General features: G+C 44.2%; 1 protein-coding gene across 1 annotated transcript in view; it reads left to right on the top strand.

Annotated features, from left to right (window-relative positions):
• Nucleotides 1-1,380: 1,380 nt before the first annotated feature.
• CLYBL (citrate lyase beta like) overlaps nt 1,381-19,759 on the top strand; it is a 249,200-nt gene continuing 230,821 nt past the window's right edge. The window contains exon 1 of the mRNA XM_030568032.1: nt 1,381-1,482. Within this exon, the coding sequence (XP_030423892.1) occupies nt 1,418-1,482 (65 nt within the window). The 5' untranslated portion in view covers nt 1,381-1,417. The remainder of the gene's footprint in view (nt 1,483-19,759) is intronic.

Genomic DNA, 19,759 nt, shown 5'->3' on the forward strand with positions numbered 1-19,759 from the left:
AGCTCCTCATCCCCTGTGGGGAGCCCTGGTGCTGCACAGATGCTCCCTGCCACCGGGAGCCCCACTCCAGGCTCTTGGCTGCATGTCTGTAGTCTGGGTGGCTATGGGGAGCCGGGAGCCATGGGGCAGTCAACAGGCTGCCAGTGGGGATCCCAGGCCACAGCCTGGCTGGAAGTAGGGAGCTGAGCAGGCACACCCTGGTTCAGAGCTGGGAGTGAGCCAGGGAACTGCACTGAGGTTCCCAGGAACTGCCCGGACCTTGCAGCTGGGAGACCAGTTGCAGCAGGGAGCCGAGAGCTGAGGGAGGGCAGCCAAGGTCCCAGGAGGGGGGAGTGGGGTGCCATGAGCTGGGGAGCAGTCTGGCTCTGGGCAGGGAGCTGCATGTGGAGCTGAAAGCCCAGGCTCTCAGCCCCGCCGCAGTGCCCCTCTAAGTCGGTGGAAGCGTTCCTGGTGAGGACACACACCATCAATAGAAACAGGGTACTGGTTTAGACGATGCCTTTGTTTCTCTGCTAGTTACACGTTGTCACTGCAGGCCTGGCTGCAGCAGGAAGCAGCACTGCTTTGAGGTGCAGTATTGTCCTGGGGGGTACAACCACCATGCTTGCTATTGCCATGAAGGTTTGGAATAAGCCATGGCTGGTAAGGGAACGACACTCCCTGGAGCTGTGTCACACTCTGAGGCCCGGCCAGGGGCCCATTGGGAGCGGCTCAAGCAGCAGAAGGCTCCAGTGCCGACAAGCTCTGAGTGCTGATGGGTGCTTCATGAAGCAACACCTCTACAAGCCCAGGCCACTGACACGGTACCAAGGTAGGAGCGGGCCAGGCCTAGCAGCACCTGCGTTGTGGCTACACCCTCAAGGGCACCAAGGGACCTACAATGAATTCACTGCCAGCCCCTCCCGCTGCGTGAAAGGGGGCGGCGGGGAGAAAACTTAACAACACTAGTCACTAACTGAGCGATGGGGGAGACGGGAGCACGGGGCTGCAGGGAAATCCCGTGGGCCCCAGGACAGCACGGTCAGGGGGCCCGCTCCGGCCTTGGGGCTCGCTGCCCCCCGCCTCAGGGCGGGAGAGCCAGGCGGCTCCCGGCAGGGGGCGGTGGAGGAGCAGCTGTCACGCCGCCCGGCAGCAAGCCCAGCAGGGAGCGGAGCAGGCCCGCCCCGCCCGCCGCCGCGCAGAGCACAGCGAGGCCCGAGGCGAGCCCCGGGGGGTGGGGAAGTCTGGGGGGCGGCGGTCTGGCCAGGGGATTTACCGCGTCCGCAGCCCAGGCTCCAGTGTCCCGGCCCAGAGCCCCCTCTGCCCCGCGTGGCACCGCCCTCTCCTGCGAGCCAATCAGCCCGGGGGTGAGTTGTGCTGTGTCGTTCGGAGCCCAACTTTTGAGCCAATCGGCGGCGGGGGCGGGGCCGAGAGGACGATGGCGGCAGCGGTAGGGGTGCTGCGGCTCCTGCTGGCCGGGCCGGGTCTGAGGAGGCGGAGACTGTGAGTGACGCTACTGAGAGCCGTGGGGGAGGGGGCGCTGTGCTCACCCCACTGCCCCCACAAACCCCGCCCCGCGAGAGCGAGACCCCGGGGAGGGGCCTTCGCTCTGCGCTCGCACCCCCTGCCCCTCCCCAACGGCCGCGCAGTGACTCTCTAGCCACAGGCTCAGCGGCGCCCCTGGTCGGCTCCGCTAGAGCCCCGCTCTCTAGAGCCCCCCTCACCCCAGCGCCTCCGCAGAGCCCCGCCCCCTACAATCCCCACTCACTCCTAGTGCCTCCACAGAGCCCCACCCCCAGATCCCCCTGCTCCCCCACTCACACTTATTGCCCCACATAGCTCTGCCCCCCACCGTCCCATAGCCCCGCCCCTCTGCCCCCACGCAGCCCCGCACGCACCCCCAGAGCCACCTCTGCCTCCACACAAGCCCTCTGACTCCCCTCACAGCCCCCACTGCATCCCAAGCTTCCACACAGCCCTCCAGAGCCCACGACCACGTTTGCCACCACACAGCCCCCACTCAGGCCCTAAGCTCTCACTCCCTGACTGACCTGACCCTCCTGCTGCAGGAGCACGTTAGGATTCTCCCTTCCCCCATTAAGAGCTGCCCTCTCATTCAGGTGACAGGCAGTGACACACTACCCCCCCCCCTTCAAATTTAGTGTCCCGCAGGCTCACTTGCAGTAGCCCCCCCACAGCTTCCTTATGGCTGCAGCACCTCTGGTTATTAACCTGGCCACCTGACATGATCACGTCTGCCCTCTGGCTAATAATCCCCACACAGTGCTATAGGAGCAAATAGAGCAAGTTACTAGCAGCTCTCACAATTGTTTTAATACTATTTTCTACCCTTCTTTGTAACTGCCCTGTGCAGCCTTTGAGGGGTGAGGACCGTGGGTGCCCTGATGTGCTGTGACTGAAATTTGTCAGTTGGTCTGTCTGCAACTTGTCAGTTTGAAAATCCCAGCAGCAAAACTGGTCTGTGCAACTAAAAAGAAAACAGGTTTCCTAGCTAACCAGGTTTATTTCTGAGCTGATGGGTGTCCCTACAAATTATTTAACTTTATCCAGGAAATATATTTCCTGCTTGGTATTTTTTGGCTGTCATAGAAAAATGAAACTTACCAGTAATCAGTTTACTCTTTGATGGTGGCAAATACTGTCCATTACAAGTTTGAGAAAGTTCATGTAGGACAGTGGTTCTCAAACTTTTGTACTGGTGATCCCTTTCACATAGCAAGCCTCTGCTTGCGACCCCTTCTTATAAATTAAAACCACATTTTTTTATATTTAACACCATTATAGATGCTGGAGGCAAAGCAGGGTTTGGGGTGGAGTGACAGCTTGTGACCCCGTATGTAATAACCTTGCGACTCCCGAGGGGTCCTGACCCCCAGTTTGAGAATCCCTGATTGTATGACATATCTCGCTAGGACCTGATGGCGACCCTGTGGGCCAAATGCAAGAAAGGAAAATTGCACTGATTATTTATAATTCTTTAATTAGGACCAATTTTTGCATTTGGAGACATATGAATAATTCCTTTAAAGCAGTAACTTTCAACCTTTTTCATTTGTGGACCCTTAACAAATTTTGAATGGTGTGGACCCCTTTAGAAATTCAACTTGTTGTCTGCAGACCGCTGCCATAGAAGTCTTGGGTCATGTCTACACTATAGAGTTAAATTGACTTACATCGACAATCATGAACCACTATAATTACATCGCTTGTGCATGTTCACACAACACTCCTTTTGTCAGCAGATCGTGTCCATAGTTGGTGCTCTAGCACCAGGAGGGAGAGCAGTGCACTGTGGGTAGCTATCCCACTGTGTAAATCGCCACTTTCTCCTGCTAGGAGTTCTGGGAATGAATTGCAGTGCATCATGGGGACAGGATTACCGCTCCATAATTCAGTTTTCTCCATCATATAATTTCAAAGGCTTCCAACTGCGTTTTGCGCCATTTTTTGACTGCCACTGTAAATTTTGCACCTGCTATCTCTGCCTGAAAGCATGGATCCTGCACCACTCTTATGATAAGTGTTACGAACAAACTGCAGGATCAGCCACGTTATTTCATGAGCTGCAAATCTGAACAGGAATCCGTGCTGCCTGCCATGCTTTGTGCCCTGGAAAGAAACAATTCAAGATTGATGTTGGCATTTATGGAGCAGCTGCATGCGGTGGACCATCACTGTTGGACTCAGGAAATAAGCACTGATAAGTGGTGGGATTGGATTGTGGGATGGGATGGCGAGTAGTAGCTGCAGAACTTTGTATGTGCAAAGCCAGCTTCCTTGAACTATGTGCGGAGTTTGCCTCCCACCCCACAGTGCAATGACCCTAAAATGAAAGCTGCCGTAACAGTGGAAAAGTGTGTGGCAATCACTCTGTGGGAGCTGGCAACTCCAAACTGCTACTGGTCCGTCGCAAATCAGTTTGGAGTTGGGAAGTCCACTTTGGGGTTGTGGTGATGCAAGTGTGTAGGGTCATTAATTTCCTCCTTCCTGCTGTGATTCAGTCTCTGAGCAATGTGCAGGAAATAGTAGATGGTTTTGCGGCAATGGGATTCCCTAACTGTGGCGGGGTGATAAATGGCATGCATGTGCCAATTTTGGCCCCAATCTTGCGACAGAGTACATCAACAAATAGGGCACTTCTCTATGGTGTTGCAGGCGCTAGTGATTCACTGGAGTTGTTTCGCTGACATCAGTGCATGATGGTCAGGGAAGGTGCATGATGCAGGCATCTTCAGGAACACTGACCTGTAGAGAAAGCTGCATACAGGAAGTTTATTTTCAGATCAGAAGGGCATAGGCACTGACTCTGTGAGTGCTTTGGGGCTGGAGCACCCACCAGAAGCCCCACCAGTCAGCTCCTTGCCTCCCACCCATTGGTGGGCCCTGCTGATCAGCTCCTCCCCCTTCTTCCCAGCACCTCCTGTCTGCTGTGATCAGCTATTCAGCAGTGTATAAGAGGCTCTGGGGGAGAGGGGAGGTGGCGGAACAAGGCAGGAAGAGGTGGGGTGGGGTGGGGGCCGCGTGGGGGTGAGGCTTGGGGGAAGGGGTGGCGTGGGAGCTGGACCTGGAATGGGGTAGGGGTCAAGGGCCCCCTAGGAACTCACAAAGTTGGTGCCTGTTCAAAAGGGGGAAGTGGAAATGCACATAGTGTTCCTGGGAGACTCAGCCTACCCCTTGGTCCTGTGGCTCATGAAGCCATGCAGCGGAAACCTTGACAGCAGCAAGGAGTGCTTCAACAACAGGCTCAGCAGGTGTAGAATGACTGTAGAATGTGTGTTTGGTAAAGGTTAGCTGGTGCTCCCTTTTTGGCAGGTTAGACCTCAGTGAGGAGAATTATTATCACAGTCGCTGCCTTTGTGAGTTCCTGGAGCTGCCTGATCCCCGCCCCAGACCGTGCCCCCACTCCACTACAGCTCCCTGCCCTGCTCCCTCCCCACTTCTTCCCGTTTTGTTCTGCCCCCTCCACTGAGCACACCCTGCCCCCACTCCTCCTTCCCCTCCCAGCACCTCCTGTACGCTGCTGAACAGCTGATCACGGTGGGCAGGAGGAATGGGGAGGAGCTGATTGGTGGGGCCCACCAGTGAGCGGGAGGCACTGCTCCAACCACAGAGCACCCACAGAGTCAGCGCCTGTGATTCTCATGGTTACAGTGGCCTGCTGTACTCTGCATAACATTTGTGAAGCCGAGGTGGAAAACTTTGTCCGGGGTGGAACATTGAGGTGGATTGCCTGGTGGCTGATTTTGAGCAGTCAGACACCAGGACTATTAGAGGGAATGCCCTTAGGGGTGTGCAGGGACGGCTCCAGGCACCAGTGTGCCAAGCACGTGTCTGGGGTGGCAAGCTGCGGAGGGGGCTGCCTGACAGTCGCCCTGAGGGCGGCAGTCAGGTCGCCTTTGGCAGCATGCCTGTAGGAGGTCCGCTGTTCCTGCAGCTTTGGTGGTAAATCGACAGTGGGGACGCCGAAGGCGTGGGACCGGTGGACCTCCCACAGGCGTGCCACCGAAAGCTGCCTGACTGCCGTGCTTGGGGCAGGAAAATATATAGAGCTGCCCCTGGGGGCGTGTGAGAGGGGGGCACCATGCTCAGGAGCGCCACTGTGTGCCTCCAGGGCATGGGGTGCCCCCATCCTGCAGTCCTGCTCCAGTGCTGCTCCCTCCTCCCCCTCCATGGAGCTGCCCCTGGCCAAGCTGCTCTGGACCAGGAGCCTCTTCCTGTCCGCCGCATAGAGTAGGGGTATGGGTCTGATGTAAGGGTGTACCTGGTTGCTGCTGAACGGGGTCAGAGAACAATTCTCATTCTCTTCTGTTGCTGCTGCCTCAGGAATGAGTTGCTGCAATGTGTTCAGGCTCCTGTATCTTCTGATTAAAGAGACAGCGCTCTTCCAACATGTCAGTCACAAACCAAAATCTGAAATGGCATCCCTGGTGAGCTAGGAGTGGCCAGAGGGCTGTGGGATGGCCATGGGCTCCGGTAGGGTGACCAGACAGAAAATGTGAAAAATCGGGGTGGGGTAGGGGTTAATAGGAGCCTATATAAGAAAAAGACCCCCAAATCGTCACGGTCCGTATAAAATCGGGACATCTGGTCACCCTAGGCTCCAGCAAGGTGCAGCTCCCATGCGACAGCACGGGATCCACCTTGAGCTGCCAGCCAAGTGCCAAGCACAACAAGTCGCAGCAGCAGCATAGAAGTAAGTAAGTAACATCCAAAAATATTTAAATTCTGTTATTGTTTAACAGTGTGATTAAAATTATGATTCATCATGACTCTTTTTAATCTCGCTTGACAGCCCTATGTATTAGTATTCCACCCATTGCAAGTTTACTTTTTATTGATAGAACCCTGAATTAATTTACAACTCTACTGCCTTTATGTAACCACAATTTGAATAGGTAACTGAAAATATGTGTAATGTGGAATATATTAATGAAATCATTTAAAAAATAGATAATGCCTTAAACTGGGACTAATTAGTTTTTCCGAGGGTCATAAAAACCATTATAAATACCATGCCATCCCTGTCCTAAATCACTACCAATCTGCAATGGATCAAAGAGGGGACCTAGAAGTGAAAGGTCCTGTATCCCATCCCCTGGGCCATCCAGTCCCAGGGTTTTGGGACCAGGCTGAAAACAGACCTTTAATTTATGCCTTGCTTTCATGGAGCAGGTTTGAACAGATTGATCAGATTATTTGAATGAATTTGGGAGATGGTTAGTCTTCTCAAAAGCCTTCCAAATGAGCTGTAGAAATATTTTCTCAAACAGCTAACAGAAAAGGCCCTCACATAGTAAGATAGTTAATTTTAATATTTTTACAGACCTTGCTTTAGCAAACCTTGGAACAGCATTTATGGAAGGCAAGCAGAGTTTTAGCACCAGCGTGAGATAGGTAGTCAAGGGTCAATTGACTTCAATAATTAAAATTAAAAATACTTGCAGTTCTGTCTGAGAGCATAATGCAATACATATTTTAAAGTTTATTAATGAGTGTGGAATACAAAAGTGATTGAAACCTAGAAGGTTATGTGAATGCACAACAGGGACTCTGGTGCTATTATGATAACTGCAAGAGCAAAGCTAGAGTGGTTTGTGCTGCACAAGAAAGAAATGCTGTGAACTGACACAGCCAAAATTAATCTCTTGTAGTTTAAGTAGCATTGTCCTAAAGAAAACCCAGAAGGACACTTACTGAACTGATCCAGTAACCATGACTTTTTCAATTGCTATTCCCTGTGTCAGAGAGGGTAATACAACACTTTTAGTGTGCAGAATTGTAAATGCCAAGACTTTGGACAGCCAAACATTAAGGGTTTGAGTATTTATACTGTACTATGAAGGGGTCAGAAGTCCACTCAGAAGCTGTAAGCTTATAAGCATGAACCAATTGATGAAAGAAGTCTATAATATTTGTAGGCCAATAGCAATACTACCCTGAGCAGGCCAAGAGTTGCTCTTGCCTTTATCAGCCTCTGCCTACCACTGCATCTGGGCAGTGAGGCTCCCTCTCTTGACTCCCTCAGGAAACCAGTGACCAGACTTGTTCAGTCCCTAAACCAGCACTAAAGTTTTGTTTGAGCCAGCAGTAATGCTAATAAATAACATACTAGTCCCTGAAAGGGACACAACAGCAGCTCTGGGGAGTTCCTTATTTACTCCATCACTGCTTTTCTGTCTCTGTTTACACTAGCGCTCTAACTTATTGTTCTTTTGGAAAAGAATCCTCCTTCCTATCAATATTGTGCCCTGTACTTTTTTTCATTCTTGGCTCAGCTGATTGCTGGGCGCTTCCTTTCAGCAAGATGCATGTAAATAGTTGGTCTCTCCTAGCCAGCTGTGACTCCCTCCACCATCCTCTCTCTAGAGTTGCCTGTTTCTAGGGCAGAGACTAGCAGTGCTAGATGAACTGCACGGCATAGCAACTGCTGGGAATGGTAGAAAAATTTAAATTGAGACTTGCCTGGAGAGGGCTTAATCCAAGGGGGGTCAAGAGCTAGAAGGAAAGACCCTTTTAGTGGGGATAGAGGTGAAGAGGTCTTCTAAGCCATTGTTGCTGAGATGAGCATAGGTAGAGTTAATGGACCAATTCAGCTCACTAGATGCCCCTCCTATGGTGGAGATGAAAGGAGGTTTTAACTGGAGAGACAGATGTTGGGCCCAGACTGCTCCCCAAGATCTGAATCAGGACAGTTGACTGATGTGGAGGAACAAAAAGTCTTTGCTGTGCAATAAGTTAGCTAAATGGGAGTGGGAAGAGAAACCAGAGGGACAACTTAAAGTGTACAGTCCATGCACGTGTTCACTGAATTTAATTCCATGTTTCCTGGTCTTTGTCTAACGGGAGTCTGTGTAGTTATGGAAATAATGATAGCTGATGCTTTATGGGCTTTCTGCAGAATGGCTGTGTAGAATTTTTTCAGGCAGAGGCATTAAGGCTAGGTGCTCATGGTGATGAGTATGGGATGAATGCTGAATTGGATGGTAGAGTTGGCAGGTTGCAGAGCGTAATTTCTTCTACAGAAAGTGTTCTTCTGATTTGGTGGCATTCTTTTCAGTTGTCACAGAAACTGTTCTTTGTGTTACTGTGACATCATTCCATCACTAAGAATCTGCTTTTTAAAGATTCCATCAGAATACTAAGGAGTGAATGTATCTTTTTGTACATAGGAGGAGACCCTGTGTTCAGACCTGCAAAACTATTTTCATCTGTTTTCTCTTGTTCATAATGTTCCAAAGCTTTCATATTTTGGACTGGAATATTCTATAATTGGTATCTTCCCAAAGATAATTTTTTTTGAAAGTTTGAATAAAATCCTTCCAAATATTTTTGAATATGGCTAGGGTAAAATATATGCTATTCCTGTTTTTTTTTTTTTTTAACTTTAGCCACACCTTTTTAGTCAGGGTTATGGTAAAAACAGCTGGCATTTGAAGATTGGCGTGTACGTAGTCCTTGTTGAGGGATAATGTATTTGCTTGGTTTGAAGAAAAAATTTCATTTAACCCTTTGAAATTGTGTACTGAGCACATTACACAGGAAATCTTTTACCCTCTATAATCACACTTTAATCCTCTATATGCATTTGGCTGCTCAACTGTTTGAGAGCCCATTAGCTTTAAGGATATGTGTAAGTGTTTTCAGCTGGTTTCAAGCGGAGTGCCCCAAGGGTTGGTCCTGGGGCCAGTTTGGTTCAATATCTTCATTAAGGATCTGGAGGATGGCATGGACTTCACTCTTAGCAAGTTTGCAGATTACACTAAACGGGGAGGAGTGGTAGATATGCTGGAGGGTAGGGATAGGATACAGAGGGACCTAGACAGATTAGAGGATTGGGCCAAAAGAAACCTGATGAGGTTAAACAAAGACAAGTGCAGAGTCCTGCACTTAGGACGGAAGAATCCCATTCACTGTTACAGACTAGGGACTGAATGGCTAGGAAGCAATTCTGCAGAAAAGGAGCTAGGGGTTACAGTGGACGAGAAGCTGGATGTGAGTCAACAGTGTGCCTTGTCACTAAGAAGGCTAATGACATTTTGGGCTGTATAAGTAGGGGCATTGCCAGCAGATCAAAGGACCTGATCGTTCCCCTCTATTCGACATTGGTGAGGCCTCATCTGGAGTAGTGTGTCCAATTTTGGGCCCCACACTATAAGAAGGATGTGGAAAAATTGGAAAGAGTCCAGCGGAGGGCAACAAAAATGATTAGTGGGCTGGAGCACATGACTTATGAGGAGAGGCTGAGGGAACTGGGATTGTTTAGTCTGCAGAAGAGAAGAATGAGGAGGGATTTGATAGCTGTTTTCAACTACCTGAAAGGGGGTTCTAAAGAGGATGGATCTAGACTGTTCTCAGTGGTAACAGATGACAGAACAAGGAGTAATGGTCTCAAGTTCCAGTGGGGGAGGTTTAGGTTGGATATTAGGAAAACTATTTCACTAGGAGGGTGGTGAGGCACTGGAATGGGTTACCTAGGGAGGTGGTGGAATCTCCTTCCTTAGAGGTTTCTAAGATCAGGCTTGACAAAGCCCTGGCTGGGATGATTTAATTGGGAATTGGTCTTGCTTTAAGCAGGGGGTTCGACTAGATGACGTCCTGAGGTCCCTTCCAACCCTGATATTCTATGATTGCGGCATAAACCTGTTTCATATCAAGTGCACAGAGTCAAATCAGTTTCTCAATCAATAAAATGAGTGTAGCAGCATCTGATGTGTTGATGCTTATTAAGTGTTTAAAAGTGGTGTAGGAGTGTAAGATTTTACTTTTGTTAATAATTCCATTTCAGACCACATTCAGAGACCAAGTATACTTGATATAATACTTCTGCACTTGGGTTAAGACTAATTTATAACATTGATGGCTTATTTGTTTTTTTAGCTCCAGCTGTTCTCTATCTCAGTGGTTCTCAACCTTTCCAGATTACTGTACCCCTTTTAGGAGTCTGATTTTTCTTGTGTGCCCCAATATCACCTCAGGTAAAAACTACTTGCTTACAACATCAGATATAAAAATACAGTGTCACAGCACGCTACTACTGACAACTTGCTTACTTTCTCATTTTGTCTGTATAAAAATTTTAGTATGTACTGACTTTGATAGTGCATTTTATATAGCATATTGAAGAAGTAGGCAAATATCTAGATCTGTTGATGTGTTCCCTGGAAGACCTCTGCGTACCCCCAGGGATACGTGTACTCCTGGTTGAGAACTACTGCTCTATTTCCACTGCAGGAAAGTGCTGCATCTTTACTGTTTCTCAAGAAATGCAAGTTTGTGGCTACTTGGAAAGCTAGTATCAGCGTTTCAGAGTGGTAGCCATGTTAGTCTGTATCAGAAAAAGAGCAAGGAGTATTTGTGGCACATTAGAGACTAACAAATTTATTTGGGCATAAGCTTTTGTTGGCCCAAATAAATTTGTTAGTCTCTAAGGTGCCACAAGTACTCCTCATTCTTTTAGTATCAATGTTGTTTTTCATAGATTGGACACTGGAGGGTGCTAATGCAATGGGAGCTGAAATTATCCTAGGAAATTAAAAGGTTCTTGTGTAGTTTGATACTTTGTTGCAACATTTATGTGAGCAAATATAAAGTAATTGCTCAATGGCAGCAAATTTTGTTGATATTGTTTTTACAGTCTTAACTGAGGGTATCAGTGAAGTGTTAAGAGTGTCTGTGTAGATGAGGTATCTCTTTCCTAATCCTTTAGTGAAAATAACTAGTTCTGAGTTTTTCAGATTTTAAAAATGTTCTGTTCAGGATTCTGGGATGAACTGTGTTTGTGACTTTCTAATGTCAAACATTTTAAATTGGCAAAACACACTCACCACTAGTGGGCAGGCGGCTGGCGAGCAGGGATCTGGCCAGCAGCAGGACCCGCCAGTACTTATTGAGGGCAGGAGGAACAGAAAATACGGGACAAATTGTCTGTTTTTAAGAAAAAGTTGGGACACCTGCTGGAGGGCTTAAATATGGGACTGTCCCTTTAAAAATGGGACATCTGGTTACCCTACACAGAATATGTACAGATTAAGTAGAATTTTGTACAAATGCATTTTCCCTAAACAGTGGTTCCCAACTTTTTTTTCTTTTCCGGTGTGTGGGTGGATGTGTGTGTGTGGGTGTAGTTGTGGGGTTGGCATAAGAACATAAAAACAGACATACTGAGTCAGACCAATGGTCCATCAAGCCCAGTATCCTGTCTTCTAACAGAGGCCAATGCCAGGTGCTTCACAGGGAAAGAACAGAACAGGTAATCATCAAGTGATCCATCTCGTCGCTCATTCCCAGCTTCTGGCAACCGGGTGACTACTTCTCCCCTTCCCAGACATATCCTCATGCTGTGTCAATGTGTTGCCAAAAGGTTTTTCAGTTCAGTTTGTGTAGGTTGTGCACTCTTTTATCCTGAGAGACTTTGCACTATTACCTGCAATCCTGTTAAACTCAAATATTATAATTCCCTATTATATGGTGGATAAATGGGCCCTATAGCAAATATACAGGGTCATATTGAGTTTGATCCTACAGGTTGCTGAGTGTCTTCTGAAAGGACAAAGTACCTTCAGTTCCTGTTGACTTCAGTGGAGAAGGAGGGCCCTAAATTCTTCACAGGAAGTGCTAAACACAGCAGCTCCTGGGATTGAACCTTCATGCCCTGCCTGTGTTCTTTGCACTTGCTGTTTGTAAAGTGGTGAACTGATTTAAAGTCCACTCTGTAGGCTTTTAAATCCCTTAATGAGAAGCATGGGGCAATATTTGAGACATTTCCTGTAAGCTGCATCCTGGCAGGCAAATGCGCCCTGACATTAACAACTTTTTAGAGTTCCACTTTTGATCAGAGAGTAATTGAATTTACCAGTTTCTGCTCCTCAGCTCATCCCTCCTTGCTTGTAAGTAAAACATATGAATACTTTATTTTTCGTTTTAACCTCCCTCAGCCTGTGTGCAGGACACCTCTCACTCACCCATTTCTAAATTAAGTCACCTTAGTTGGTATGTTAAAATGTTTTATTTAGCATTCTTATTATGGATTTGAAAGTGTTTGAACAGGACCCCAAGCATCTCGGTGGGATGGCAGCACTTAGTAAATATTATTAGAGAAAAGAATACTCTTCCCTCTTCTACCTCACATGGATGTGAAACCCAAGAAGTTTGCAGAATGTCCACACACAAATAAAAGTGGAAATTAACTTGCTATTATTGACCCCAATATGTGCTGAACTTGAACTGAAGTCCCCTGTTAATTTTCCCCTCTTTTCCTTAAACACTGCTGTATTACCTCACAATTCTCCTGTAACCCCTTTCACCTCTGAATGTAGCTAGCATACGTTTGAATTACCTGTTATCATGGGATAGGCAAGGCTCTAGTGATCTCTGTCTTTCCTTGTCTGTCCCTACAGGACTGGATCAATGTACTGCCATGGACTGAGTAGATGAACTTTCTTGGCTTTATTCTATTATTTTAATTAAACACGGTTAGCATCAGGACCTCTGTAATGATGAAAGGGAAATGATGAAACTTTGAAGAATTTGGGACATAGAGTTGATCTCTACATTTTAATGTACTCTTTGCATTAAAGCAGTTAATAGATACATTTTATATTGAGCTTTCAGGTGACCTAATTTCCCTTAGTACTGTACATTTAGTTTTACACATCTGCACCTAATTTGTAAAAAGGACTTAATGAGAAACTTCAAACAATTTAAATGTCAATTACAAAGAAAGTGAGGTTTTAAAGTTCCAGTAATCTGTCCGTACTGCTCATCGAAACATGGTCCCAGGTGGGTGTAATTCAAGACAGATGACATTCCAGAGGCATAATTACAAAGAGTTTATATATTTTCAACACTAGCAAGCTGTCACGCTATGTTGTAGCTACACTTGTGGTACTGTATGACTACAATTTCTGTTTTATCTGGTGTGGACTTGATATCAAGAGTTTTAATTCTCCATTTCTTGCCCCGAGCACTCACTGATGGTTTAAGAAGGGGAAGAATATTTTGTAGGATTCGTTTACATTGATTGGTCCTGTTGTTTCCTAAAAGATGTGGTTCACAAAAAAGGGAAGAAAAATGGAGCATGTATTGGAGGTTTTGTTATATATAAACTAGCTCATCACATAATTTATTTTTATTTTCTTTTATTTCCAAATTATTGTATTTGTATTGATTCCTAGGAAATAGCTATGAAGAATTGCTAAAAGTTCACAACATTTTGGATGTTTTCAGATGCCTTTTCTCACTGAGAACCTATGAAATAAAGCTCCATTTGTTTGGAAAATTAAAGCTGAAGGGATTGATTATTATCAGTTGCACTGGTAAATCAGAGGTAACTCCCACTGAGGTAAATCTGGAGTCATATGCCCAGTGTGTAAAGTCAGTTTTGAATTATATGTAAGGGTCTGATTATGAGGTTGGACCCAAGTTTTAGGGCAGAGCTAATCATACTGCACAGAAAATAAATGAAGGATTTATTTTTGATTGAAATAATTACTTGTGTGCTATATTCTTAAACATTTAAATGTTATAAAATTAAATATATTTAGCAGTTTAGACAAATTAATTTTGTGGCCCTTAGTACTGACCAATAAAACTTGACTGCCTATATCATTTTCATTTTCATTTGCATTGTTTTTTGTTTTTGTTATCATTAGAACAAGAAAACAAAAGTATTTAAACTGCTACTTAGAATTCTATTTTTATATGCTCATCTTTAAGGTTTTACAGAGTATTAGCAGTCAAAATTTAAGATGTCTTCCTGCATTCAGACTTTTTGTTTGTTTGTTACATTAAACATACAAACACGCACACATAAGTACAGCAGAACCTCTGAAGGGGCATATATATTGAAGAGCACACATTTTATGCTAATTCAGCTGCTTCTCAAGTAAGAATGTAGAGGAATGGAGAAGGGCTAAGATGCTTGTTACTTGAAATGTCTGAATTAAATGGTGAGCTTTTTCCCCGTTTAATTTAAAAAAAAAATCAAAGTATGTTGTAAAATGTTCTCAAAACCTCTTGACCTGTTTTCCTGCTTGGAAAAAGGCAAGTGCTATTTTGACGCACAAAGCCCTCCAACAAACAAGTTGGGCTTCAGAGCCACACTTGAAACAAAACACCAGTTTTATCTACAGTTTACTAGTTTTCCCATTTTATGCAGTGGTATTTGAATGCCCTCTAGTAATTGGTGTGTTCTTTTTTTTAGCCAAAAAACAAAGCTTATTAGCACTGTATTTGGCATGTCATGAATCATTAAATCTTTATATAAATTCAGAAGTAATTTATAGCATACAAAATCCTCTGATATATATTCCACCCCTCACCCCCATCTAGGCTGCTGGATTGTGATCAGTTTTCAAAGCATAGCATGTCAGTTCCAGTGGACTGCGAACAAATAATTGTTAGTTCAGAAATTGTGTATAATTCTCTGGGTATAGAAAAACTGTTTTCTTTTGATGGACATTGTTCAATATGCCCAGCAGTGATGAGTAGGTAAAAGTGTGTGAAAGCGTCACTTAGTTAAGCTTTTTATTTGTGCAAATTAGTTTTACAGCTATATTTTCTACCTATATTTGATACGAGTAAGTCTTGATCCCTGGTATTTTTCTCCTGGAGGAATTCTCCGTCTGACCCACTCCCAGTCTTTGTATAGGTAACATACTGTGGTCATATGTTTGAATCAAGCTTCACTTTAAGACCTAAACTAGTCATTAAAGACTGAGTGGGAAAGTTCCTTGCACCTGGGAAATTAGGAGAGCAGAAGCAAGAGACATGACCGCATCCTTTCCCTGGTGGTTCTTCACCTGTGAATTTGAACGGTGGTGGTAATAAAAGTTTTGTGGACCTCCTTTTATGTGAGACCATTAAGTAACATGAGAATCTGGGACTAGCTACCCTTCAGATTTCAGGACACTAAAAGGTGCCATTTATAGGTTTAAAGCGCCTGCAGGAAGGCAAAACAGGCTTGTAAACTTAAACTCGAGACTCCAGAAGGTAACAGGTTTGTGGTGTGGGCTACACACTTAGATTATCAAAATTGCAAATGTGCTTTATGTTGTTTTTTTTTAATTGGAAAACATATTCCTATAAAAAGCTGATACAGCTTTTCATACTTCTCACTGGTGTTGTTACTATCTCTTATGTCATAGAAAAGACACGATTGTGAATGGCCCCTCTATAAATCCTAAATTGTCATTACAGCACCAGCTGCCAGAGCCTAGGGCCTGTTATCATTCTCATTATAACCTACTATTTTGCTGAGCTACTAATTTAGCTATTCAAATTTGTTTCTGTAAGATGGGGAGGAAGTTGATCTGTTTAGGAATATTTTGCAATCTTGGAGCTTATTCTGTAGAGTAGCCCTTTTTGTATTAAATATCTCAACCTTTTTTATTGTTTGAAAACTAACAGCGTATGTATAACATTTTCAATGATTTAAGTATGATTTCTCTATTAGTATTGACAATGGTCTGTAGTAGAGCAACATACTAAGAAGTTAAATGTCTATCCATGCAATAGACTCTAATGGTTCTAAAGCAGTGAGTATGGTCTACTGAATAAAGAATATTCTGAGTTTCTGTAAGTGAATTTAGAGATGATGAAAGGTGCTAGAATGGCAGCCCAGGGAAACTGAAGTTCACTATTTGTTCACAGAACAGGTACCTCTAGGATATGATGGAAATTTATTTTTGCGCTATGCTAAGCCTGTCTGGGACTATCAATTGTGATGGTGATTTTTGTGATTTGATCTGCTGAGCCCAAAATTTTAAAATGCCTACAATTATGCACTTGAATCTATATTTATTCACTTAAATAAGTGGGCCATTTTTCATAAGTGCTGAGAACACAGAGTTCCTATTGATTGCAATTGACTACTTTCAGCTTCCATTGACTGCATTGCGAGTACTCATGGGAGTAAAGTTACTCAAATGTATGTTTATAGGCTCAGACTCGAAATTCCATGAATGATAGGAGGTCTGCACAGGAGTAACTGGGAGTAGAATTTGGCATTTATAATCTTTATTCTAATTTTCTAAGTGCAAGGGGTTAATTAAATACTTAGATGAGTCTGCCTGCTTTAAAATAAGGGTGTTTATGAATACTTTTGTCAGCAGTTACTGACGGTATTTCTAAAATAAAATAATTCAATGTGTAAACCAGTGTCTAAGGATATAATTCTTCTAGAGGGTCTCAATATTAAAAACAATAATGATTCAGAATTATTTTCTCACTTTGCTCTGGCTTCCTGGAATTTTTCTGTTGTTACATAGGTTGATCCACTTGGGCCCTAATCCTGCATTGAGTTGAATGTAATCCCTGGACCTTTGCAGAGCCGATTGCAGGATTCAGACCTTGATATCTACTTTAAAAAGGCAGCTATGTGACTGTTTATGTTAGAGCCAGCTGTTTTGATGCTGTAGGTATGTTGCTATTTGACAAGATTGAAATTATTTTTCTTTATGGTCAGACAGTGATACCCTTACTCATGTTGGGTAGTACCTTACTCTTTCCAAGTTGACTCATTGACTTCTGTGGACTACTCACTGTTCCATATGAATATCACAATCTGCCTCTTGGTGTTGGCTTTTCAGTATTTTGTCACAACATGTATATGGCAGCTGTCTGGCAGAGACATGAAAAAAAAATCTATATTTTCCTTGTGAAGTAAGTATAATTTCTAGATGGCATTTAATAAATAATTTAAATTTTTGTAACTTTTGTCTTTTTGAACTTTAAACCTAAAATCCATAATAATATTTCATTGTAGTCTCTCTGTGTTGATTTACCTAGCCTTTAAATACAAACTTGTGTTTGGAGTTTGTGCATTAAATATTGGGTGGTGGGTTTTTTTCTTTCTCTTTCTTTTTTTTTTTTTTTTGTTAAATCTGCAACTTATTACTCAAAGCATTCAAAATTGTTGGGTCAGTGCAAAATATTGACTTCAGCATATTGAAAGCATAAAAACTCTTTTTTGTTGGTAACTACTCTTTGGAGAAGTTGATAGATGTGAAAAACATTTAGCAATGTTCTTTTTTTTCCCCCTCCCTGTGAAACTAAGCTACTGAGGAAATTTTCCTACTGCTGTATGCTGCAATATGTCAGAAACACCGATACGTTATAGATGCATCATCATTTAAAAGGAAAAATTGAGTGTGGGTTTGAAGTCGACAAGTGATGAAAGTAGCCCTGAGGTTGTCAATTAGAAAGCCAAGGCCTGGAACTGATAAGTTAATGGGCATGCCCCCTCCCCACCCCTGTTCCACCTCCTCTCCCCGCCCCGCCTCTTTTTTTTCAAGTCTGCAAGATCTTTATTGCTCAGGATATAAAAAAAAAATCATGTTGGTGTATGTCCCAAAAACATATCCTACTAACAGTATTCACTTAAATACCCAGTGCCTTTGTTTGACTTATTACAAGTTTCTTAATATATATTGATAAGCAGTGAGAAATGGAAACGTGGCAAATAGAAAATTATCCCTCTCTCTTTTGGTTTACGCTGAGTTTTTCTTTTTAACATTTAACAGACCACTCCATGGGACCATGTAATAATGTTGAACAGTGTTGCAGGATTTGTTTTCTACCATATATTTGTTTGCTGGTTTTAAGATGTGCAATTTAATTTTTGAGTCGAAAAATATGTCTTCCTCTGGAGAGGCGAAAGGGCAGCATATTGTTTTCTTCTTGAAGTGGGTGTTAGTTGTCCAGACATGTTTTTTGTTTAAATTAGCTGATTTTATCAGTTCATGCAGATTTTAATATTTTTAGGCATATCTTCTTATGTGGTTTAAGGGAGAGAATAAGAATAAACAAATGAAAGCAGTTTTGAAGTGCTAACAGGTACAGACTACAGCTGAGACTTGCACTCTGCTGTGAAGAAAAACTTTTAGTCCATTTTTATTTTTTTAAATTAACACTTGTGAATTTAATGTTTTAGTGCTTGTAAAAGGTTTCATATTGACAGCCCCGAAGTCTGAAGTCCTCTGTCCATAGCACAACTACCACAAAGGCAGTAGCAATACAGATTTTCCACATAAACTTGTCTCAAACCAGAACAGAATAATTCCAAGCATGAGAAGGTAGTTCAGTCTCCATGCATGTTCAGTCCTTGATCTCCTCTATTTAGATTGCCGACAGCTATGATGTTTCTCAGTGACCTCTGCACACATGTTGCAGTGCAATGATTTGCAGTCACTACTCACCTGTGGCCATCAAGTGCAATGGGGAGTTCTTTTTAAGAACTGACGGCATGATATGACCTTCAGGTCTGAATTTGGGCTGGTGACATGGAGCTATAACGAGTTGGCAACCTCTGGCATGTGGCTTACCAAGGTAAGCACCCTGGCAGGCTGGGCCAGTTTGTTTATCTGCTGCGTCGGCAGTTTTGGCGGACCGCAGCTCCCACTGGCTGCAGTTCGCTGTCCCAGGGCAATGGGGGAGGCAGGGAGCTGTGGCCAGCACATCCCTTGCCCCTCACAGCTTCCTGCCGCCCCCATTGGCCTGGGACAGCAAACTGCGGCCAGTGGGAGCTGCAGTCCGCCGAACCTGCCGACATGGCAGGTAAACAAATTGGCCCGGCCCGCCAGGGTGCTTACCCTGGTGAGCTGCGTGCCAGAAGTTGCGAACCCCTGAGCTATAATCAATCATATGAGCTGCTCCTTTCCTCTCCTTTTCTACCCCTGATTTTTAAGAAAAATAAAATACATCTTAATTGAAATAATTCACACCAAAAATTGTGATTGAAGACAATTTGTAATCACAATTTTTGACCAATGTGTAATGGATTTCATTTAGAACTATTCACCTGATAGGGTAAATTAATAAATCTAACATGAGCAGTTGCTCTTGTCCAATATTTTCTCAGAAGTTTAGACAGGTAGGAGACTTAAATCTTAAATAATCTTCTGTTCTTCCCACACCCTATTTTAACTTGTTTCCTGAAAGGGTAGTCTTGTAGTTTTATTCATAATAATGAAATTACACCACAATACCCTTGGTGGACTAGTGTATCCTGTTGCACAACATGGCTGAAATGCTGACCTGTTATAATGAGAATAATATCAAGGAGGTGTAATGATGAGGCTCTTGGCCTAGCCTGTAATTCTTTTTCTGCTCAGATTTCACCTCTTCCAAAATAGCATAATCCCTGTACGTTCTTCGGAGTGGAACCTTCACCTCAGTTGAAATCTTACATTTATGGGAAGAAGAAATTCTGCTATCTGTGCATGCCCACTACTAATAATGACAGTCTGTGGATCCACTGAAT

Source organism: Gopherus evgoodei, chromosome 1, assembly GCF_007399415.2.
Source record: "Gopherus evgoodei ecotype Sinaloan lineage chromosome 1, rGopEvg1_v1.p, whole genome shotgun sequence".
NCBI classification, from domain to species: Eukaryota; Metazoa; Chordata; order Testudines; family Testudinidae; genus Gopherus; species Gopherus evgoodei.